This window comes from Dromiciops gliroides, chromosome 1 (genome assembly GCF_019393635.1).
Source record: "Dromiciops gliroides isolate mDroGli1 chromosome 1, mDroGli1.pri, whole genome shotgun sequence".
Lineage (NCBI taxonomy): Eukaryota > Metazoa > Chordata > Mammalia > Microbiotheria > Microbiotheriidae > Dromiciops > Dromiciops gliroides.
Genome location: NC_057861.1, coordinates 338,790,397 through 338,815,439, shown reverse-complemented (window position 1 = coordinate 338,815,439; position 25,043 = coordinate 338,790,397). Strand labels below are relative to the sequence as shown.

At 41.4% G+C, this 25,043-nt stretch overlaps 1 protein-coding gene across 1 annotated transcript in view; it reads right to left on the bottom strand.

Moving 5' to 3' along the window:
• Positions 1-277: 277 nt before the first annotated feature.
• Positions 278-25,043, bottom strand: part of SLC6A18 (solute carrier family 6 member 18) — a 38,891-nt gene continuing 14,125 nt past the window's right edge. Inside the window, exons 4-12 of the mRNA XM_043976576.1 lie at positions 22,951-23,132; positions 18,847-18,957; positions 16,927-17,039; positions 13,611-13,739; positions 10,004-10,160; positions 6,553-6,757; positions 5,088-5,247; positions 2,964-3,126; positions 278-1,408 (exon numbers count right to left, since the gene is read on the bottom strand). Coding sequence (XP_043832511.1) covers positions 1,214-1,408; positions 2,964-3,126; positions 5,088-5,247; positions 6,553-6,757; positions 10,004-10,160; positions 13,611-13,739; positions 16,927-17,039; positions 18,847-18,957; positions 22,951-23,132 — 1,415 coding nt within the window. The 3' untranslated portion in view covers positions 278-1,213. The remainder of the gene's footprint in view (positions 1,409-2,963; positions 3,127-5,087; positions 5,248-6,552; positions 6,758-10,003; positions 10,161-13,610; positions 13,740-16,926; positions 17,040-18,846; positions 18,958-22,950; positions 23,133-25,043) is intronic.

Below are 25,043 nucleotides of genomic sequence, written 5' to 3'. Positions count from 1 at the left end.
ACAGGTTTCTCAGATGCTTTTAGGCACATGTATGGTCTGTTGATAAGAGTGCCTCTAGGAGTACAACTTTGTCTTGAGTAGGCATGATCTAAGGGTCAGGTTCTAGGGATAAATGGATTCATGTATGGTATAGACAATGTTCATGAATGGTGTGACCTTGACAAATATGTTCAGTAATCTTGTCCATCATTTCAGAGTTTCCAATGGCTTCTGCCTTTAAAGAACAGACAAATCACCATATTGCTTAAATCAAATTTAATCATGAGAAGTGGCTTAACAATAAGCAAGGTGGCTGATCCTTGGTCTGCCATTTTGTCATCCTTAAATATTATCTTGATTTATAGGTTTAGCACAAGGACATTTTTACCATTGAACTTCTTGGTACACATTTTCTTTTCTACATTTTCTTTTGTTGCTATTGCTGTAGCTTTACACTGGTGTAATTACAGATCTGTGAAACAGACTCTGGAAAAGGTAAAGAGCTTAATTTAGAATATATGGTGAGTAGATGGCTTGTGAGAAGGAGGAAGGAGATGGAACCAGGTGTAGTAAGGCTAATAGAAAACAAGGTGGGCATGGGCAACATGTGAGTGCCTAGGCAGGTTATGTGGAGATGAGGTTTTAGATTATTGTCCTTAGAGCAGCTGACATCACTTGAAATGGTCCATCTCCTAACAGACTGAGAATATACTGAGTCCATTTCTCTTGTTGGCCAGGATGCTTTCCTCTGGTATGTATTGTTCAGTCTTGTCTGACTCTTCATGACCCCATTTGGGGTTTTCTTGGCAAAGCTACTGGAGTGATTTGCCATTTTCTTCTCCAGCTCATTTGACAGATAAGGAAACATACAGGGTGAAGTGACTTGCTGAGGGTCACACAGCTAGTAAGTGTCTGAGGCCAGATTTGCACTCAGGAAGATGAGTCTTCCTGACTCTAGGTCTGGAACTTTATCCACTGTGCTGGTGTACATTATTGACATCCAAATGGGAAATCTACTTGTGAGCCAGTAATCAAGGCAAAACTGAGGAATAGAATATTCTGGGGCTAGGAGAGAGAATATTGTCTTGGGTAACAACTGAATAAACTACTCTTCATACTGATGCTGAAGACTGTCCCCTTTGTTCAAGTGACAAAACAACCCTGACAACTAAAACTCAAAGTTTATGACATCAATTCCCCTATTTCCTTCCTCTTTTACATAGAATTACCCCCTTCAGTCCTCTACAGACTCATAAGGTTTGTTGCCACGAAGTTTTGAGCATGAATTCTTCCCGTTTTTCTGTCTCCGGTTGATTAGCTGAAAAAGGGCTACCCCGGGTACCCAAATGCAGGGAAGAAGTGACAACATCACACAGATGACTTGCACCCAGCCAGGGTAGAATTTCTCCTGCTTGATTGGGAAATTATCCTGTAGGAATAAAACAACCACAAAGTTTACTCCTGCTGTGCCCAAAGTAGCATGAAGAAGTAGCATAGGCTGGTTCCATTGGCACCCTTATTGTGAGTTCCTTGAAGAAGGATCATGGACAGTAAGAAGAATTGAAATGGGAAGAGTCCTTCCCACCAGCTGTGGCAATTAGATTGTTTGCTGACTTAGAACTTTAGCTATGGGAGGAACCTCAGCTTCCTTCCTGGGATCAATGGCTTAGAGTCCAAGCTAAATTACAAGAAAAAGTGTCTACTTCTGTGCATTAATAAGAAATGTCAGGGCAAGTCTTTGGCTCTGAGGAGGATCCCCATGCAACATAAGTGGCTTCACCTGAGGGGCAAGGTGGACAATGACCTAATCATGATCAAGATAGCATTGGGTTCTTGAGTGCCAAATTGACTCCCAAATTAGCATAGTTTAAATAAGATGATGTCCTCAGAATCTTATTTAGATTTTCCCAGCCAAAGTTATTCTACAATTACATTACTAATAAATTATCACTGAACCTCAGCATAAAGTATCAAAATTCTCCCATAACCATTTATGATGTCATTCTGATGACTGTGTCTACCTCTGTAATTGTTTCATTTAACCTTATGTTTTTGTGGAACCAATTAGCAATGTTAGGTGATGCATGTCCATGTATAAAAGAACTCTGAAAAGCATTCAATATTATATAATTATGATTTATTATTGACTTAGAAAACCATAAATTGGCATTTATTTTGTATTTTCATTCATTTTGCTAAATATTTCCCAGTGACATTTTAATCTGGTTCTGACACATTCAGGAATTTTACAGGAATGTGCCACTCTTGAGTTTGACATTTTTTGGCCTAGACTCTACAATCTCTAATGAGTCTCCAGCTTAGAGGAAAAATCACAGAATTGAATGAGGAGACTTGGGTTCTACTCCCTGTTCTATCAGAAACCATATGAAAATTGGGCTCAAGTCCTGAATCATGGCTGGACAATAACAACACACAAGGAAACTGAGGCCAAGAGAGATTAAGTTTCTTTCCAATGGCCAACTACAACTAGCACCCTATCCATTGTACCATATTTGAAAGGATAACCAAACACTGATAAGTATTTATATAAAATTAACATATCATAATGTAGCCTTACTATGACAGTTTTTTAGATTTCTTTCTATAAGATAAAGACATTTCATTTTTAACATTACTGCCCTCTTTGCCTTTGTAATTTTCACTGTTATTCTCTCATTGAGAGCCCAATTATATACTATCCTCAGATTTTAGATAATTAAGAATTGAAGAGGAAGGGGCTGTTTATGAGCTCAGAGCCTTAATACTGTTGGTGGATCCTATTTGAATTGATTATTTATTTAGTGGTTATCCAATTTATAGATTATCTGGGTCTTTGTTGCTATGGGGGTAAATTTTTGATCCAAAGGTATCCACAGACCTAAAGTTTAAACTGATTCTAGAGACTTGATAAAATCTGCTTTCTTGTTGGGCCCAGAGAAATGACTGGGTGGGACTCCCCAAATTTCTTAAACAAAGAGACCTACATATTGTGGGTTCCAGGATCCATACGTTGGCTGCTTTTGTGTCATTAGGATGATGTAGGATACAAAGATGATCAGCAGCAGCAGAGGACTGATGATTTTCCATGTCACTTTCCAATAGAAGTTGGGGCGCCTTCCTGTCATCCATTCCACATCATCACAGAACCTGCCATGTCAACAAAACACACATTCTTACTCCACCTCTCCTACCCTAACCCTGACTTTAAAGTTTCCTCATTTAGACTCTCTAAGAAGGATTATCTTTTCTGAATGTCATGGACATCTCTCAATCCCTCTTTATTGACAAAGAATTAATAACCCCAGATTCTAATAAACCCCACCCAAATTACCCCTGTGTATTTATTAAGAAAACACTCCAACTTCTGACCTTGGCAGTTCTGAGTGATAATTACCTTTTCCCTCTCCCTCTCAATACCATTACTAGAGTGGAGACTATTAAATATTATATATAAAGCCATATTTTATTTGACTCTGTAAGAAATAGACTTTGAAGTTATCAAATTGTGTACCAAAAGGCATCTTCCAGGGAGGAAACTGAGTACTTTGGCAAGCCCTTTCAAGATGGAATAACTTAAAATATAGACCCAGTAATAATGCATGAGTTTATCCAAGGACCAGCCCTGCTAGGTTCATAAAGGCTCAGTACCACATGTTTGATTTTTAGGTGATGAGTTTATTGGCTTTATCAAATCATAAAATCTTCTGCTAACGTGTGGAGGGGATGTGAGCTGAGTAGGGGATGGAATACTCAATGGAGGGAATGTGAGCTGCACAGTTCAACCATTGAACTCACAGACCTTTCAGTGATTGGAATAAGGAGACATTAAACAGGCCTGTTTATATCTCTGCTTCATTCCTTCAAGTTTTCCTAAAACCATTCCCTAAACAAACAAGTGGGAGCAAAATAAACAAGATGGAGTCTTACTGAACAAAAACCATGATCTTAATCTCTCTGCTCTTGTTTTGTAAGGGAAACCCATTGCTTTTCACTTTCTGCACTTCTGCTTGTTGAAATCACACACTAAGGGAACAGGATAACTGAAATGTCACTTTAGATTATATTTACTTTCTTGAAACGCTATTTAGTAGATGGTCTGTCCAGCTGGTTTCAGGACATGTTTGAGATATGTCCTTTCTTTCCATATTGGAATCAGCCATGAACAACTGGACAAAATATGATTCTTTAGATATGCGATTCTAAAAACATAATCTTCTATTCACTCATGTTTGAGAATGATACCTTAGTGGGACCTAGGGCTAACAATGTTTCTGGGCAGGGACAGGGACCAGACCTGTGATTTTATTGGTATAGAGAACTCTTGAATGAAGAAATTCCCTATACTAATTTATAGTCTTAAAGAGTTGCCTTGGGTACTACAGGCTTTACCCAGATCGCATATCCAGGATGTGTTGCAGAGGGGACTTGAACTCATGTCTTCTTGGCTGGAAGGCTAGTTCTTTTATATACTATATCATTTTGCCTCTCCTGTTTTTGATAAACTCAACTGTTTTCTGCCATTAAAATTTTTATTTTACTTACAGATTTCGATTTCTCAACAGATCTGTGACCTTAGAGATGGTCACACTCACCATTCCCTCCACTGATATGGATCAAAATCCATCCATGCCGGGGTAGCTAGGTGGTGCATTGGATAAAGCACCGGCCCTGGAGTCAGGAGGACCTGAGTTCAAATTTGGCCTCAGACACTTAACACTTACTAGCTGTGTGACCCTGGGCAAGTCACTTAACCCCAATTACCTCACCAAAAAAAAAAAAGTCCATTCATGCCTTCTCATCATGTATGATTGGTGTATGTATTCTCCCATAGACCATCAGAAAATCCACATAACATGGTAAAGGCCTTCCTCTTGGTCTTTTTGTTTTGTGAGCATACATCAGGATCTCAATGAAGCCTTTAGAGGGAGTTACTTCTAACTGGCTGAGTTCCTCACCCCTTACAGGCAACAGGGCTGCCCTTCACTTTACCAAGGGAGGAGGGCAGGTGTTTGGCTAGTAGGCCTAATCTCAGATCCCCTTCAAGCATTATTGGGAAGGAGCTCCTCAGTCCCCACAAGAAGAAAGACTCCAGGCCAGGTTCACATTACCTTTTCATTCCATAAACATAAATGACTCCAATAACTTCAAAGAAGGCAAAGATTAACAGGTTCAAGGAAGCTGCATAATTGTCAAAGATTTCAAGCCAGTAACTGCCAGATTGTAGTGTGAAACAAAGAGCAGAGAGGCAGCAAACTAGGCATATCACAGCTAAAAAAGGAGGAAAAAATTATGTTGGTTGGTAGAAGGGAAGGGAAGAAGAGAGAGGAGGGGAAATGGTATCCAGGAACAGGGCAACTATCCTTTTTTTATATATACTTGCAAGTATATAAAAGCCAGGGGCAGTTAGATGGCGCAGTGGATAGAGCACCGGCCCTGGAGTCAGGAGTACCTGAGTTCAAATCCGGCCTCAGACACTTAACACTTACCACTTACTAGCTGTGTGACCCTGGGAAAGTCACTTAACCCCAATTGCCTAACTTAAAAAAAATTTTTTTTTAAAAGTATATAATTCCAAATGAATCATCTCTCATGACAAGTAGTCATCCAGTGTTTGAGGACTGCTTAAAGACCCCTAAAGACTGGGAGTCTACCATGCCCAGAAAGAAGAAAGGTCACTCATTCTACTCTGGGATAACTAATCCTTAGGAAGCGGTCTGCCCATCTTCAGGTATTCTCATTCGCCTTTCCCCTCATTTGCCTTTTCTTCCCTTTCCTCCCCTCCCCTTCCCTTCTCTCTCTTCCTTTCCCTTCTCTCTCTTCCTTTCCCTTCTCTCTCTTTCTTTCCCTTCTCTCTCTTCCTTTCCCTTCTCTCTCTTCCTTCCCCCCCCCCTCTTTTTTTGGTGAGGCAATTGGGGTTAAATGACTTGCCAAGGGTCGCACAGCTAGTAAGTGTCAAATGTCTGAGGTCGAATTTGAACTCAGGTATTCCTGCCCCTCCCCTCTCTTTCTTTCCCTTCTCTCTCTTCCTTTTCTCTTCTCTCTTCTTTTCCATTTTCTCTCTTCCTTTCCCTTCCCCTCTTCCCTTTGTCTCTTCCCTTCCCTTCCTTTTTCTTTTCCTCTTCCTTATTCTTTCCATCTGCTCTACTTCTCAGAGGCTAAACACTGAGTAGATGGGAGGACATGGCCTTGATTAGGAGTAGGACTTGGGCAAGAGTTGGGGCTGATGTGGGGGCAGGGGGGTAGGGAGAGAGAGGAGGACTATTCCAGTTACTTTTTCTCTTCCTCCAGTTCTGCTGGAGATGGTGTGGATCATCCCAAACTTGGATGAACACAGAGAGGTAGGTTGGACCATGTTTTTTATATTGGTGAAAACCACTCAAAGATCCCCTAACCCTTATCCCTCCTAAGCAGGTCAATTAGAGGAGGAGCCCAGAAAAGGGTGAAGGGAGTGGAGAGGGGTGGCTCAGGCTGATAAGTAAACTGGGAGGGAGGGAGGAGGGGAAGGGAGTGAGGAGGGAGAATAAGAGGTGAGTAATTAAGAGGATTTTAAGAATGAACTAATTCTTCGCTTACCTGTTATTAATTCCTTGGGGACTGACCTGGGCAGAATTTGCATATCTAGGATAGGCGTCAGTACTCCTTCCATATTCCCAAACATAGAAGTCAGACCCAAGGAAAACAGCATTCCAAAGAAGAGCACAGCCCACCCAGGAGAGCCAGGCATGTGAATGATAGCCTCTGTGAAGACGATAAAGGCCAGGCCGGTGCCAGAGGCGCTCTGTGGAACACAAACACAAACACAAACACACAAACACACACACACACACACACACACACACACACGTCAAGCCCTAGGTTTGGGAGCTTTGGCTCACAGTTACATTAAAATCATATAATCTTGGATCTCGGGCTTGAAGGGACCTCACAGGTCTTCTATTCCAACCCCTTCTTTGTACAGATAAGGAAACTGCCCCAAAGTGACTTGTCCAAGGTCACACAGATAGTAAATGGTAGAGGTAGGATTTCAACTCTGGTCTTATGGCTCTTAAGTCAGAGGGTCTTAAGCTTTTTTTATGTCCTGGAGCCCTTCAGTAGTCTGATGAAGTCTGCAGACCCCTTCTTGGAATCATGTTTCTAAATGCATAAAATATGAGTATAAATGAAACAAAGTATATTGTGGGTAGAGTGCTGGATCTGGAGTCAGAAAGACAACTTCCTGAGTTCAAATATGGCCTCAGACATTTATTAGTTGTGTGACCTTGGGCAAGTCATTTAACCCTGTTTGCCTCAGTTTCCTCATCTGTCAAATGAGCTGGAGAAGGAAATGGTAAACCACTCCAGTATCTTTGCCAAGAAAACAAAGATGTGGTCACAAAAAACATGACTGAAATGACTGAACAACAGTAGTTATCCAAAAAAATTATTTTTTTTCCCAAAATAAAGTCATGGAAACCAGATTGAGCCCTCCAAATGTCAGGATAGACTTCTTTTTTTTTTTTTTTTTTGCGGGGCAATGGGGGTTAAGTGACTTGCCCAGGGTCACACAGCTAGTAAGTGTCAAGTCTTATCTACTGCGCCACCTAGCCGCCCCTGGGATAGACTTCTCATGTGTCTTGGAGGAGATCAGGGGATCTTCTTCTCCAGGATTAGGCAGCCAAACAGGGTACAGATGGTCTGGATTGACCTCAGCCTCTATTCCCTGCTCGGTCTTGGTGTCCTCATCTATAAGATGAGGAAGTTTGAAGAAGAGACCTTGAAGGTAAACTTTCCAGCTTTAAACCAACTCCAATTTCTTTCTTCTGTCTACTTCACCATCTCTCAGTTCTTCCCCTATCCTCCCTTCTCCCTGATCTTCTCTTCCTTTTCTTGTTTTCCTTCCCTTTTCCTTCTCCCCTGACAGTGGTATTCAGGAGAAATATGGCCAGACTCCAGTGCTGAAGAAGTGGAGTCCCTTGGCCAGAATCTACACTGATCTTACTTAAAACTGCCATAATTTGTTGACAGTGTGGAATGAAAAAAAAAATGTATATATCATATATATAGTTTAATATTATATATATATATTTTTTTCCAGCAAATGATGTTTTGTGGGAATGATTAAAATAATGAAACAGGCAAAACTGCGGCACCTCCAACCCACAGATTTCAAAGCCCCCTTAAGTGCCCATCGGTACTTGTGAATGAGGATATAACATGATTTTCCCATTTTACACATGGAGGCAATGAGGGATTATAAGTAACCATGGTCTACATTAAACTATTGGAAAATCAGAGGGAGAATTCATCAACTTTCTACCCCCTTTAACTAAATATCCCACAAGTGCTTTCTCTTCCATTGGGGCTAAGACGAAGGTAGAGGGAGCAGAGAGAGAAATCACATTCTCCCTTGTGCCTCTGCTGCTGCTTCTGTCAAACGAGAAGGTCAGACTCTGTGTTCTCTAGAGTTCCTTACTGTACCGTGTTAAGCCCTATGATCTTAAATGCTCTTTCGTTTTCAATCCCATGTACTGGGAAAGGGCAACATCAAGATGCTTCTTGTGAGGCAGCTAGGTGGCACAGCGGATAAAGCACCGGCCCTGGATTCAGGAGGACCTGAGTTAAAATCTGGCCTCAGACACTTGACACTTACTAGCTGTGTGACCCTGGGCAAATCACTTAACCCTCACTGCCCCTCAAAAACAAAAAAAACGAAACAAACAAAAAAAAGAGATGCTTCTTATAGTAGCCTATGATCTCGTGTCAGAGTCTCAGAATTAGAAAAGACTTCAAGAAACATGGGGCTCCTAACCTGGGGTTCTACAACTTTATCTGTCCTGTTGGAGGGAGATAGAGTTTAGGACATCTGTGAACTTTAATGGGGAAAAAATTATAACTTTATTTTCCTTAATCGCTGACCAAAAAGTGGCATTTCCTTCAATTATTTCAACTCATTCTGAGAAGGGGTGTCTCTGTGCTTTCCCAGACTGCCAAAGGGACTCATCATACAAAAAAGGCTAAGAACCTAGCCTGATCCAAATCTGGATAAGGACCCTCCCTAAAATAGGCCCAAAGAGGTCTTAGCGCAAAGACCTTCAGGGGCTGGGAACCTACTGCCTCTTGAAGTAACCAATTCAATTTTCTGTACAGATCTAATTGCTAGGAAATAATTCCCTACATCAAGCCTAAATCTTCCCTTCTGAACTTTTCACCCTTTATTCTCAGTTCTGCCATCTGGGTCCAAGCAGAAGAAGTCTCATCCCTCTTCCCATAGGAAAGCCTCCTTCCCTGCCTCACTATTCTCCAATGAAAACCGATGTTTATTTGGGTCTCTTGGGAGGCACAGCAAACAAAAATACTTCCTTTAACTTCCTTTTCTGTCTGTGATAAGAGGCTAAGTTAATGGGTGACACTGAAGTTTCAGGGTAAATTTTGCCCCTTTGCAAATGCCACCCATCAACCCCAGACCTACCATCTGAGGCAGAGCAGAACATGAAATGTTAGATTTGGGGGGTTTTTGGTCCTCAAAGGGAAGAACCAGGTAGAAATCCCAAAGAGGAAAATTTACATTTCAAATAAGGAGAAACCTTTAAGGACTAGGAAGCACAGGGCCTAACACATAGTAGGTGCTTAATAAATTTCTACTGATTGATTAGAACTATCCAAAAATGGGGCAGGCTACCACTGGAGGTAGTAGATTTCTTCTTATGGACAAGTTTTCAAGCAGAGGTCACTTGTATGTCCTCATGAGAGGTTGGACCAGATAGTGTGGTGTTCCTTCTAAAAAGAAACAGTACTTGTTAAGGACAAGTAGCATGTGTCCAAATGAGTGCTAGATATGACTATCTTTAGAGCCAGGGGATTTAGAGTTTGCAGGGCCTCCAGGACACTGAGGCCCAGAGAAATGCTCCTTTGTCAATGTCTCAGATAGATATGCAGTTAGCAGTCAGTTGGAGCCTGATGCCTAGTCCTCTGATAGATCCCATGCTCTTTCCACTAAGCCACACTGCTTCTTACTGAAGCCAGTGCCTGCCCTGAGTGTCACTACCTTGTCCAGAAAATCTTGCAGGTGGCAACTCTTCAGCTGGAGACGTGCCATCCTGTCTGACTGGGTTGAATTCAAGTGCGTGAAGCAGGCCAGATAGTCGTCTCTCTGGATGCTCTGGTCTGGAAAATCAAACTCATTGATGACGCTGATGATGTTTCTGTCAGAGAGAGGAGCAGATGGCTTTGTGAGCATTTTACTGGGAGTACACAAAATCACTTGTGGGTCATTAAATTCAGAAACCTCAAAACAAAGTTTATTACCACCATAAATGTCATCAATGGGAGGGGGTACATCATTTTCCAGGAAATATTTGTTAGAAAAAGTTTTATAAGATGGGTCTTAATTCTTCCAGATCCACTAAGTAATATTAGTTCTTACTGTGAGACACCCCTAAGTCTATACCAAGAAAGGAGATGGGATATCAATGTCTCTTTCAGGGAGGGGCAACTTAATCTGATTTCCTAATCCCCTATCTAGGGCAGCTAGCTGGCACAGTGGATAGAGGGCCAAGCCTGGAGTCAGAAAGACTTATTTTCTGAGTTCAAACCCAGCCTTAGACACTGTGTGACACTGGGTAAGTCACTTTACCTTGTTTGCCTCAATCTCCCTGTCTGTAAAATGAGCTGGAGAAGGAAATGGCAAACCTCTCCAGTATCTTTGACAAAAAACCTTAAATAGGGTCATTACTAAAAAATGACTGAACAATAATTCCCTATTGTGTCACATGTAGGGGAAACTTTACCTTAACTATGTAATCCAATAAATTCTGTGCTGACATAGGTTTTCTGTTTTGAAGAGGGCACTGAACTCTGACAAGACCAATAAAGTGGTTATGGGGGTCATGGGGTCATTCGGGTCATAGGCTGAAGACAGTTTCACCTTCCTTTGAATTATCATGTTGTAAGTCCACTGGGCAGGAAGCACAGAACTGATAAGCCTTCACAAACAAGCATGGCATTTTTGATGGGTTCTGGGAAGTAGCTCATACCCTCAAAATGTCACCTCAGGATTTATCACAATGCTTGAAATTCCAAGTTGAGAGATTCTATCACTAGCACCTAGGGCAGAATGGAGGAAATGTCAAGGGGTGCAACACAACTATGCCAATCTCCTGCTGGTAAGCAGTTCTTTTTGGTGTGTATGTGTGGGGGAGAAGTGGAAAATATAAGTTAAAACAAGGCTTGGAAGTTATTTCTGTTTTCCAGTGATCTTTGTTGTCCATAGCTAGGTGGCACAATGGAAAGAACATAGTGTTTGGGGTCAGGAAGACCTGAGTTCAAATCTAGTCTCAGACACTTATTAGCTGTGTGACCCTGGGCAAGTCACTTAACCTCACTTTACTCATCTGGAAAATGATCTGAAGAAAGAAATGACTCCAATATGTTTGCCAAGAAAACCCCAAATAGGGTCATGAAGAGTCAGGCACAACTAAAAATGACTGAACAACAAATGCTCAAATGAATACATGGTGATAGCCACATATAACCAAGGGGTCCATATTGATGAGGATGATGATAAAGGAGAAGAAGAAAATGAAGAAAACATAGAGGAAGAAAAAGAGGTAGCCCATCAGCTTCTTTGGGGGGGGGGGGGCAATGAGGGTTAAGTGACTTGCCCAGGGTTACAAAGCTAGTAAGTATCAAGTGTTTGAGGTTGGATTTGAACTCAGGTCCTCCTGAATCCAGCACCACTGTTTTATTCACTGTGCCACCTAGCTGCCCCCACCCCCCTTTTGTTAAGACTATTTATTATTGAGCAAAGGATATTATTATCCTCATTTTACAGATGAGGAAACTGAGGTAAACATTAGCAGATTTGCACAGGGTCACACAGTAAGTGTCTGAGGCTGGATTTGAACTCAGGTCCTCCTGACTCCAGGGCTATTGCTCTTATCCACTTTGCCACCTAGCTGCCTCAGCCCATCAGTTTCTATGGAGTCCAGCTGACTCTACATGGCCAAATCTACAGTTTGACAGAGTTATAACTAGTCATCTAAGTACCAGGGTAAGCAGATGAAGGAAAACCAACATGTGTCCTTATATCAATTTCTTAAAACAAATTCTCTTAATGGGCATAGACCCTAGAACATTTGGACTTGTGGGAAAAAATGCCTAGAGGTACAAGAAAGCCATTGCTGAGGAAGCCATGAGAAGTAGTCTGGGATGGGAATGGGCTGAGAAAGTTCACCTGGGATGCATTTTCTGGGGAGAAAGGAAGCAACCATTCAGTACCTTCCTATTTTGACCAAGTATTTGTGCTAATTTGGTGTTAAACTCAGGTGTTTCTATGTTGCTGAAGAAGTGTAAGTGATATCATTGAGCTGCAAATGTCATTGCCTCAGGATAAAGCTCCAACTGTCCTACTCTAATTCCAGGTTTGCTGCTAGGGAAGTATAACAAACCCATTAACAATTCAGTTAGGACACTTTTATACTACATGTTTCTTTTCCTAGTGCCTATCAAAAGTTATTGGGAAGTAGATTGTTCTATCAGTTTTATTTATAGTTTTCTGTCTAGCATTATAAGATTGGGAGATAGTTATTTGGTCCTCAATGAAGTGTATTAACTTGGAGATTGACAACCCAAGACCATAGCACACTTTTACAAGTACATAGAACATGCATACCAAGCATCCCAGGAAAGACTTTTGGTTTCCTTGTTGCCTAGCTTTCATTGCTGTTGTTGTTGTTGTTCAATCATTTCAGTCATGTCTGACTCTTTGTGGCCCCATTTGTGGTTTTCTTGGCAAAGATACTGGAGTGGTTTGACATTTCCTTCTCCAGTTCATTTTATAGATGAGGAAACTGAAGCAAACAGGGTGAAGTGACTTGCCCAAGGTCACACAGCTAGTAAGTGTCTGAGGTTGGATTTCAACTCATGGATTTGACTCCAGGCCTACCCATTGCACCACCTGGTTGCCCCTGCCTTTCATTACAGTTGTGAAATTCTATATTTTCAATATAGATTTCAAATTTCTAAATTTCACTTATTGTAGAGCCTTTAGGACCAATAAGGGCTCCTATTCAACTCCTATACAGAAGTAGACAAAGCTGTCTTTCCTTAGGGCATAACCATGCTCTTGGACTTGGCTTCTGCCTCTCAGCCTTCCACTTCTGCCTGCCAGGCTCCTTCCCCTACCTTGGCTTCTTCTTAGGCTTTGGCATCTGCCTGGAGGGGCTCTTTTGCTTCAAGGCTCTTTTGCCCTGTGCATGTCTATATTGCTCCTCTTCTTTGAAGTCACTCATGTTTCTATCAGTATTTACAATTCACTGCAGCTATGGTTAGAATTTGCTCTCAAATTTCTAAATTTTCAATATAGCTGCTTTTTGTTGGGACCGGAATAGTCTGAATTCTATTCCTGGCTTCACTACTGATGAAACATGAGCATTTAACATAACAATATTTAACAATATTTATATTATTTGTGATTCCCCAATTCCTGGAAAAGTTCAGTTATTAGCTCTGGTTTCCTGCTCAGTCATACCATTCCTCTATCCTTCCCTCCCCTGAGCCCTGCCCCCCACACCACCACCAAAACAACAACAACAACAACAAACAACCAAAGCCAACATTCTGCCCCCGACTTTGTGTCTACAACAGGACCTTACCTGTCCAGACAGTTCCAGTAATCGTTTGTTGCCTTGAAGCCTAGGACAGAGAAAACAGCTATAGAAGCATAGAGGGAGGTCATGCTGTTCACTAGGGCTATGGTGACAGCATCCTTTTCACAGTCATTCCTGGGAAAGAAACAAATAAAAGCATTTTCATGTGTTGAGGTTTTTTTTTTTTAAAACAAGAGTACAATATACTACAACAAAATGTGTTAAGTGCCCACTGTGTTAGCGATTGGAGGAGAAAATTCAGACAAGGCAGGACTCCCTGCCCTCAAGGATCTTACAGGGGATAAGAAACCAACACCGAGAGCTAAAATCCACAATATTAAATGATAAGTGAATGGGAGGTGTGCTAACAATGTGCCATGGGAATTCAGCTGGGTGTAGTTTTTAGAACCAGGGGACCTAGCAACACTTTTGGGAGGAGGTGAGCAGCATGGAACAGTGGAAAGAACATTGGATTTGGGGTCAGAGAACCCAGGTTCAAATACCATCTCTGTCACTCACTACCTGTATGACCTTGGGTAAGTTACAACCTCTCTGCACCTCAGTTTCCTCATCTGTAAAATGAAGGTGTTGGATTAAGTGGCTCCAAGGTCCCTATTTGCTCCAAATCTATGATTCTGTAAACTAGATTTTAAAGGCTATGATAGGATCTTTCTTGCAATCATTCATGTAAAAGAAGCAGGGAGTGGAACTGCTAGGTGGCAAAGTGGATAAAGCACCAACTGGATTCAGGAGGACCTGAGTCCACATCTGACCTCAGAAACTTAACACTTACTAGCTGTATGACCCTGGGCAAGTCATTTAACCCTCATTGCCTCGCCCCACCCCCCCCAAAAAAAAACACAACCAAAAAACAAAACAGGGAGTGAGGGAGAAAGGGATTTGCAGTATGGAGGACTTCCTAAGAAATGGCCCCAAGGTGTGACAACTTCATCCTCAGAGAACAGAAGGCACACCCTTTTGGCTTCAGCATGGAGTTCATGGAGGTCAATAGGTCAATAAACATTAATTAAGTGCCTACTATGAGCAGGCAGTCTTTTTTTGTGTGTGTGTGAGGCAATTGGGGTTAAGTGACTTGCCCAGGGTCACACAGCTAGTAAGTGTTAAGTGGCTGAGGCCGGATTTGAACTCAGGTCCTCCTGAATCCAGGGCCGGTGCTCTATCCACTTCACCACCTAGCTGCCCCTTAGCAGGCAGTCTTCTAAGTGCTGGGACTAACATTTTAGTGCCTCTCATCACCAGGCATTGTTTTGGGCATTTAGAACTTTTTGGCATCTTACACTTGTCATTCATTCTCTTTGGTAAATCTTGCTCTTTCTTAAATTCCCTGTTATTGTCAAGGGCACTGCCATCCTCCCAAGAACCTAGCTTCACATCCTTGGTATCATTTTTGACTCCTCATTCCCTGTAACCAGTTATGAAGCACGTGGCCAACTACTCCACCTTCACCTCTTAAAATCCTTCTCTCCTTCTCCAGAGTTAAAATGCCAAGGAATGCTTCCTCTCTTCCATCCTTTACAGCCCAGTGCAGAAAGCTTTCCCTGACCCCCCCCAGTCAGTAATGACCTTACCTCACTTTCTAGCATTTTGCCTATAACTCTGATGTTTTTATAACATAATATATTGTACTCTGCTTATTAATGGATGTGTCATATTTTCTTAGTAGGTTGTAAGCTCCATGAGAACAGGGACAATGTCGGATATAAATTTTGTGTCTGTCCAGTACCTAGCACCTTTTGTCTGTATACAGCAGGCACTTAATAAATATCATCTGAAATTATTGCCGCTGATGTTAAGAACCCCTTGTTTCACTAGAATATGTCTTCCAGTAAGTACAAATCACTTATGCATTTTATTTTATGGAATGTAGGTCATCCAAACCTTTTACTGATTTGTAATTACCTGATCTGTTCAGCCTGTGTTCTTTACCATAGGTATATAATTCAGATTTTGCTTTTATAACCCACTCATTTAACAGTTTATAGACATACTCCCCCTACTGACAAAAAAGGGCACTGCAGGCTATTTGCAAAAAGTGATTCTAACCCTTAACCCAACGTAAAGGTCAATGGAATAGGATGGCCATTTCTTCTTTCTAGAGGACAATTTATTAAAGAAAAAAAAAGTGTTAAATCAAACTTTTCTGGGTAACTTTTCTTTTTTTCTAATTTGATGTTTTTTATATTTTCCTAGTTATATGTAAAAACAAATTTTAAGAGGGGTAACTTTTTAAAAAAGGGGCTCTAGCTTATACAAAGTATTTTTAAATGCCCTTTTTAGTTAGAGGATTTAATCAAAATTCTTGCTAACGACTTGTTTAATGTTTTTTATAACTCTCAAATTAGTTGTTTGTTTTTTGCCAGGCAATGAGGGTTAAGTGACATGCCCAGGGTCACACAGCTAGCAATTGTCAAGTGTCTGAGGTTGGATTTGAACTCGGGTCCTCCTGAATCCAGGGCCAGTGCTTTATCACTGCGCCACCTAGCTGCCTCCTCTCATGATATTTTCTGTATTTCTTTTACCTATTTCCTTATCTTTGATTTTTATTAGTTTCACCTTTGTTGTTTAATTAATTCCCAAGTAATAAAATCTGATCCTTCTGTGAATTAAAGCTGTAAGGCTCCTTTCTTATTGGCCTGGGAGAAATATTTAAAAGGGCAATTCAGAAGGGAGGGTGAACCTAAAGGTCCTTCATATTTCTGGGACCCCAATATTTTGGCGAGTCACCCAATTAATGCTCTGTATATCACATTTTGGCCCTCACATGATAGGGGTTTATACTGTTGTATTTATGAGACCACAAAACCCAATTCTAACATTGCTCCTATGGGAAAATATGATCCACTTTAGAACAACACATTTTACAATATGGTTTCCAGGAATAGAGTGTGGCAAAATTCAGTGACTTCCTGCACTTTTTACCCAGCTAGAGTCCCCATATATCTGAGTTGCTTCCTGGATATTCGTTGGGCAGCCTTGGAAGACACAGGCCATGAGAGAGGTCATCAGTCACTGAGATGAATCAAGGATTTTCCTTTCAAGTAATTCTCTGGGGCCTCATAGAAAAGAGGAGGCTACTAAAAATGCCCGATTCACTCCCCCATGCCTCAGCAAATGGAATATCCATTGGTAGAAATGAAACTTTTTTAAAAAAATCTTTTGATGTGCAAAGTGAAGATAATGACACGGTTGTTATCACTCTAAAAGTTCAGGAGGAAGTCTGCCCTAAGGACCCAAGATGAGGAGTGTTGATTTTACAAAATTAATGCCATCAAGCTATAACAAAAGCAGCAACTCTCCTTACTTGGGTGGATTGTAACTTGAAAATGCAATGTGTCCTCCAAAAGCCAGTGAAAGGGAAAAAAAGATCTGAGTAGCTGCGTCAAGCCATACCCGGGGATTCTGGAGAATGCTCATCTGAAATTATAGAAAAACAGCAATTGTAATAAGTTATCATTTCCATTTAAATATTGCTTAATAGTTGCAAAACACTTTTGTAAATATTATCTCACTTGTGCCCCTCAACAATGTTATTTTATGCTCATTTTACAGATGGGAAAACTGAGGCTTGGGAAATTAAATGGGTTGTCCAATAGAATGATAGTTTTAGAAAGCAGCTGGAAAAGTCATGTAGTTCAAATTATCACCTGTGAAACCAAACAACTATGTCCTAGTTTGGCTTTACTAGTGCCCAATTAACTTAATTTCACTGCCATCTTTAAAAAGCAGTCTGGAGGGGCAGCTAGGTGGCACAGTGGATAGAGCACCAGACCTGGATTCAGGAGGACCTGAGTTCAAATCCGACCTCAGACACTTAACACTTACTAGCTGTGTGGCCCTAGGCAAGTCACTTAACCCCAATTGCCTTACCAAAACACCAAAACAAAAAAACAATCTGGAGAGGACCGGATTTGTTGTCAGAGGTTCAAATCTGTTCTTTGTCACTTACTGCCAGTGTGACCATGGGTTTTTTTCTTTCCCTATTTTAAAAATTTTATCATTTCTTCCCAAAAAACTGAAACAATTAACTCGTTTGTCTCATGGAGTTTTCATTTATGACTTCTTGAAATATAGCTCTAGAAAGCCAGGCTTTCAAAAAGCCCCATGTGATTCAAATGGAGATACTTGAATATGCCTTTAAACCCAAATCACTCAGACTCTCACTGATTGGCCAATAATAGGGCCCAGCCCAAGCCTCAGCTGCTCATTGTTTGGGTTTGGATGGCTCAGTGTGAGTGTAAATAGCAATTGTTTCTGTTCTGGCCTGAGATTTTTCCCTTCCCAGACTGTTTCTTGTATGAAGGCAAACTAGGCCAATTTTTGCCTCAGTTCTTACCTAACCTTTAATTACTGAATGTATATTGCCTCAAACAAACTGAGACCCAGGAAAGACCTTAGCTTAAAAAGTCCAAGGTCTCTCACTGCATTCTGGCCATTGTCAGTCATCCTGACCTATATTTTGCCACTGGACCTTGATGACTCTGGAGGAGAGAATGAGGCTGATGACTTTGCACAGCTCTGCCTCACTCAAATCTAGTTCATTTGCAAGTCAAGACATCACCCTCCTGATGCCATTGGTCCTCTTTGAGAACAGAAATATGAACAACAATGACCTTGAGTAAGTCACTGAACCTCTTTGAGCCTCTGTTTCCTCATTTGTAAAAAGAGGAGTTTAAAATGGACGAACCTTAGGGTTCCTTCTAGCCCTAAATATAGGATCCTTCTGGGGACATTTAGTAACCAGATGGTCTCAGTGGGAGAAACTTACAGAAGAGTTAATATACTTTGAAAGAGGGTTGCTGGTAATGTTATCAGGTTACCTCATGCTGGTAGGGAATTTGTTCACCCAATAGGGAGCCAATTATAAGGCTGGTGTGAGACACTCAGACCTTTGAGAACTAGGTTCTCTTTAATAACTTTGCAAAACAAGAAAAGGTATTTGAACTAGTTCTCACTTGAGTGTAGGTTTATCAAATTTGTTTATCTCAAATCAAACCTATTGCTTTTAATAGTAGTCAACTAAAACCAGGGCTAAATTCTTCTGGCCTAAGGCCAGAAGGCTGCATCAACAACTTTGATTCATCATTTCAGCCCAACTTATCTTGTACTGAGAACTGATGTGGGATTGTTGTCTTCGTCGTCGTCGTTGTCGTCACCAATTTTCCAAATTCACTAGTGGTTTGGGCCCCTTTATACCACCTCAGGGAGACCTACCTGTACTTACATTAGGTGTAAAGAGGTAAATTAATCCTTCAGTAGCTCCAGGAAGAGTGAGTCCTCGGATGAGGAAGATTGTCAATACCAGATAAGGAAAGAGGGCAGTAAAATAAATGGCCTGCATAAGAGAATGGAGAAATAATGAATGGCTCCCTACAAGTTACTTAGATTGCTGTTGAGATTTTTAGAAGACCCTAAGATACACTCCATAGTGACAAATCCATGGCCCACCATACCCAGATAACTTTCACAAAAAGACCTATCAAGGGAATTTTGTAGAAAGATTTTGGAGACTGGAAAGAAGTAGCCAGGAGCAAGGCATCTTCTTGTGAGATGATAATAGTAGTTACACTTTCCACATACACACTGCTTGTGAAGCTTAACTAAGAAACTAGACAATATTGAGCTCTGTATTTACATATGTACCCGTAGTTCCATTCAGTTTAATTTGATTTAACAAATGTGTTAATTGTCAGTGCAAAGTACTGGATGAAGATGGTGGTACAAAGGACAAAACAGTTCCTGCACTCAGAGAGCTTACATCTTAGTGAAATGAGGACTACACTCTTTAACATGCCCACAAATAAATATGCTACAAGGTAAATTAAAGGAGGGGGAGAATAATAACAACTGGGGAGATCCGGGAAGGATTTTATTTTTGTTTTTTTTTTGCGGGGCAATGAGGTTTAAGTGACTTCCCCAGGGTCACACAGCTACCGTCAAGAGTCTGGGGTCAAATTTGAACTCAGGTCCTCCTGAATCCAGGGGTGGTGCTTTATCTACTTCGCCACCTAGCTGCCCCCACCAGGAAGGATTTAGGGAAAAGGTAGTAACTGAGCCAAGCCTAAATAAAAAAACAAGGGTTCTAAGAGGTAGAGATGAAAATCTTGGCACAGGCACTGGGCGTGGGACACAGCCTGGGCAAATGTTGTTATTGTTTTGTCCTTTATTCTCAAAGAGGACCAAGACATCAGGATGATGTCATGACTTGCACTGAATTAGATTTAAGTGGAGGGCTGTGCAAGGTCACCAGACTTACTCCTCCAGAGCCATCCAGGTCCAGTGGCAAGATATACATCAGGATGACTGGAGATGGCTCTGGATATTTCAAGGAAATTGCGGTTAAGTGACTTTCCCAGGGTCACATAGCTAGTAAGTGTCTGAGGTAAGATTTGAACTCAGATTCTCCTGACTCCAGGGGCAGTGCTCTATCACTATGCCACCTAGCTGCCCATAAACAAATGTATGGAAATAAAGAGATGGTAAGTTTTAAGAACAGTTAATAGTACAGTGTGGCAGGAACATAAAGTTTGTGAAGAGAAGTGTGGGGTAAGACTGGAAAGATTGCAGTAGCCAGATTGTGAAGAGCCTGAAATGCCAGTCTGATGACTCTGTGATGTTTTTGGAGCAAAAGAGTGGCATGGTCAGGCCTATGTCCTTGGAAAGTTATTTAGCTTCAGTTTGGAGAATGGGTTGGAGAGGTGAGAGACTGGAAGCAGAGAGACCAATTAGGAGGCTAAGATAGTTGTAAAGATGAAAGGTGATAAAGACCTAAAGGAGAATAATAACTTCATCAGTAGAGAGAAGGAGATAGTATTAAGACATGCTGTGAAGGTAGAATTGCTATATAAAAGCCTATATGTAGAATCACTACTTCTTGCCACTGATTGGATGTGGGGAATGAAGAACGGGGAAAGGTTAAGGGTGATGTTGAGTTTATAAAGCTTGGTGACTGGGAGGATGATGATGGTGCCCTAAAATGGGACAGGAAGTGTAGGAGAGAGAAGAGGGGAGTTTATAGAGGAAGATGATAAATCCTACTTTAGAAATCTTGAGTTTGAGGAGCAGCTAGGTGGTACAGTGGATAGAGCACCAGGCCTGGAGTCAGGAGTACCTGAGTTCAAATCCGGCCTTGGATGATTGAAACTTACTAGCTGTGTGACCCTGGACAAGTCACTTAACCCCAATTGCCTCACCCAAAAAAAAAATTTGAAATGCTGTTGAGTCTTCCAGAATGATTGGATAATACAGGCCTGGAGGTAAGGAGAGGGAGATTATAGCTAGATATATAGACTGGGATTTGCATATAATTATAATTTCACATATAACTTATAATTAGCTAATGCCTATTATAGTTTTCTTTTCTTTTTCTTTCCCTTTTTTTTTTTTGCAAGGCAATTGGGGTTAAGTGACTGGAGTGCCCCCCTGCCCTTCCAAAAAAAGGGTTTCCAAGAAGTCTTGGTGCAGTTTAGAGCTTTTAAAAATTAGCTTATTAATTAATAATTAAATGATAAAATATTAAAACTGCACTAAATTGTTTTAAGAGCTTATTAAAAAGCTTAAGACTACACCAAGATTTTTGGAACATCCTGATGAGGAAACTGAGGCTCAGAGGGATTGAATAACTTGTTCAAAGCCATACAGCAGCCAGAATTCAAACCCAGCTTCTCTGACTTCAAATCTAGTTCTTTTTTCCACTACTTGTCATTGGTACCCTTGGAGAGATCAAGTTTTGTAGACTGATGAGGTCAGTTTGCAGTGGGTTGAAAACCAAGTAGGTGATAAGAAAGTGGAGACAGCTCGTGTAGGCGACTCATTCTGGGAATTTGACAGTGAAAGGGAGGAGAAATATGAAGCAACAGCTTGAGAGGAGAGAATCAAGTCAAGATTTGCTAAGGATGAGGTATAAATATGTTTGTGAACAATGGGCAGCTAAGCAATAGAAGTGGAGATTAAAGAGGAGAAAGAGAATAATTGATAGGGCAAGCTCTAGAAAAATCAAGAGGAAATAGGATCAAGGGCAAAAGGATAAAGATTGGCAAGCAGAAGGGCCATTTCTTCCACAGAGACTGGGGAAAAGGAGAGGTCAATTGAAATTATAGGTGGTTCTGAGAAGTAGTCTTGGTTTCCTCAGTAAAAGAGGGGAGGAGAATACCTGCTAGTGGGACCGTGTTTGGAGGTGGTGGTTTTTAACTCCTTTGTTCTTAAAGAGGACCAAGGAAAGCTATTAAAACTTGAAGGAAAGGGGGCGGGGGCGGGGTGGTGAAGACTATACTGTTTGAAAGAACCACTAAAGAAAGTTACAGTCAATCAAGGAAGGATAAAAAGATTGCTGTATAGTAATGAGAGCCTAGTTGAGATTCAGTAATATGAATATATAGTGGAGGCTGTTAACATGGTCTCTGGACTTCTTTCAGCTGTGTTTATTAGTTTAAGATTACATTTAATTTTTTTTTATTTTATTTATTTTATTTTTATTTATTTATTTATTTATTTTAGGTGGGGCAGTGAGGGTTAAGTGACTTGCCCAGGGTCACACAGCTAGTAAGTGTCAAGTGTCTGAGGCCGGATTTGAACTCAGGTACTCCTGAATCCAGGGCCGGTGCTTTATCCACTGCGCCACCTAGCTGCCCAAGATTACATTTAAAGATGACAAATGATGTGGGTGATCCAGGATAGAAAGCTTGGCAGGGCATGAATGACAGAAGAATTGGATTAAGTGAATCAAAGTTGGAGGACAATGTTTACTTGATTTGGTTTACTAATTTTAGAGCCAACTGTAAACTAAGGAAAGCAAAACTAGAACATGGGTGATGGATTGGGAAAATAGGTCAAACTGGAGAAAGAGCATAGGTTTAGAAAGAATTCCTTAATCTGAAGTTTTGGGGTTTTTTGACTGTTTTCTCTCACAGCTAGCTAATATGGGAATTTTTCCATGACTACTCATGTATAACTTATTTTGAATTGCTTGAGTTCTTGTGGGTGGGGGGTGGAAATGGAGGGAGGAAGAGAAGTTGGAATGCAAAGTTTTAAAAAATTGATGTTAAAATTTGTTTTTACATATATTTTGGAAAATAAAATTCTATTCAAAGCAAAAAAAAAAAGAATGTGGCAAAGAGGAGAAAAAGAAGAAAGGAAGATTACGATCAGCGAGGGAAAATTTTAGACAATCAACTAATCGTTAGAGCCTTACAACTTAGTGGCTGGCAGGGAATCCATTACATTGACTCCCTTTTCCAAAGCACAACAGGCACTAGGGAAGCATTTCTCATATTCCCAGAGACAACTGCGAATAGCTCAGCTTCTACACGTGCCTTTATAACATTCTCACCTTTCCTGTGGACTCAATACCTCTGATTATACAGATATACACAATCATCCAACAAGCCACTAAGCACATGACCAGCCGCCACTGGATGGTCCCACTTTCATTGATGTCTGCTGTGACGTTGAGCGTCTGCCTGTACCAGAAATAATTCACAGTGTTGCTGTGCTGGCACTCTTCAATGGGCCCTGAGAACCAAAGAACAGCGCAAGTCATTGTCAAGGCCACTATGGGCCACAGCCCACAAAAGACTACAGGCTCCTTTCATTCCATTGTAAAGCCTTTCAAAGAAGTGCTGGCCTTGAATCTGTCTTTGCATCCCCAGCCTGGCTCTGCCAAGTTCTCTGCAGAGAAGTACAAGTTGGCACTCATTAGTAAGTGTTTGCTGACTTGAGTGTTCATTGAAAAATAGTGGGATCACATGATTCAGGGACCATTAAAACACCAAAATATTGAATTTAAGGTTTGGTCAAATCCATCAGATTCATTGTTGTCATTGGTGGTGGGGGTGGGGAGGTTGTTTTTATTTTTTGGTTGTTGTTGGGGTTTTTTCTTCCCTAGAAAGTATTAGTGCAGCTCAGAGCCATGACCAGGGTAAGGCAAATAAAGTTTTGTTCCAAGCTATGTTGAAATTAGGGGTGTTAAATTGGTGGGAAGGCATGGATGTGTGGGTAGAGGAGTTAGACTCCCTGCAGCAAATAAGGTGACTCTACCACAGTGGGTTGGGGGATATGTGGAAGCTGGAACCAGGAATCTCCACTTCCCAATATAACCTGGGATTGAAGTCTCGTGCATTTGCCTAAGACTCTTCTCATTGGTGGAGAGAATGATTATTCCACAAGAGTGCTTCAGTAAAGGGCGGTACTGGGCAGAGAAGAGATGTCATCTTGCTTTTGGTTTTGAAAGAGGTCACAAGTGACCTCAAGCTCTCTTCAGGGAGAAACCCCTAGAGAGAGGAAAAAAACTGTTGGGAAGCTGTTGAGTTGTTTCAGTCGATCCACATCTCTGTGATCCCATTTGGAGTCTCCTTGGCAAAGATACTTGGAGTGGTTTGCCACTTCCTTCTCCAGCTCATTTAACAGGTGAGGAAACTGAGGTGAACAGGGTTAAGTGACTTGCCCAGGGTCACACAGCTAGTATCTGAGGTCAGATTTGAAATCAGGTCCTCCTGACTCCAAGCTTAAAGCGTCACCTTAAGGAGCCTCAATATATCCCTCATTTCCAGCTTACTTCAACTTAGAGCATGTGACTTCAGTTCCTCTATGTGATTTCCCAAAGACAAATTTCTCTCCAGGGCTTTCTTCCTGAAGAGAGCTTGGGGTCTCTTGTGTTTTCTCTGGAGTTCAGAAGCAAGGAGATTTCTCCCCTCCCAAGCTCTCACCAACTCTGCCCTTCACACAAGTCCTCTGGGTGGAGCAATCATTCTCCTCATGTAAATGCACCAGGCTCGAAGCCCAGGTGACACCAAAGTCCAAAGAGGCACAGAACTACCCCCAGTTCTGGACAGCGTCCAGCAGCCCTGCCACTTTTTCTCAAGAAGCTTTAGTGGGTCCCCATTGTCTTTCCTCTGGGAAGCACTAAAAGCCCACCATCCTCTTGCCCCAGCCTGTGTCTTTCTAGGCTGATTATAGATGTGTGGAATTTTGGTGATTCCAATTATAACAGTTTATTCAATATATAGCTCCATGCTAAGTTCTTTTTTTTTATGTAGTATCTTTTTTTTTTTTTGCAGGGCAATGAGGGTTAAGTGACTTGCCCAGGGTCACACAGCTAGTAAGTGTCCAAGGTTGGATTTGAACTCAGGTACTCCTGAATCCAAGGCCAGTGCTTTATCTACTGCACCACCTAGCTGCCCCTATGCCGATTATAGATCGATCCTCCTCATACCCTCTGACTGACTTTCTCTTTCTTGTTCATGATATTGAAATTTCCACCTTAGTGTCTTCAAAACCTCATGTCTGGGGGCGGCTAGGTGGCGCAGTAGATAGAGCACTGGCCCTGGAGTCAGGAGTACCTGAGTTCAAATCCGGTCTCAGACACTTAACACTTACTAGCTGAGTGACCCTGGGCAAGTCACTTAACCCCAATTGCCTCACTAA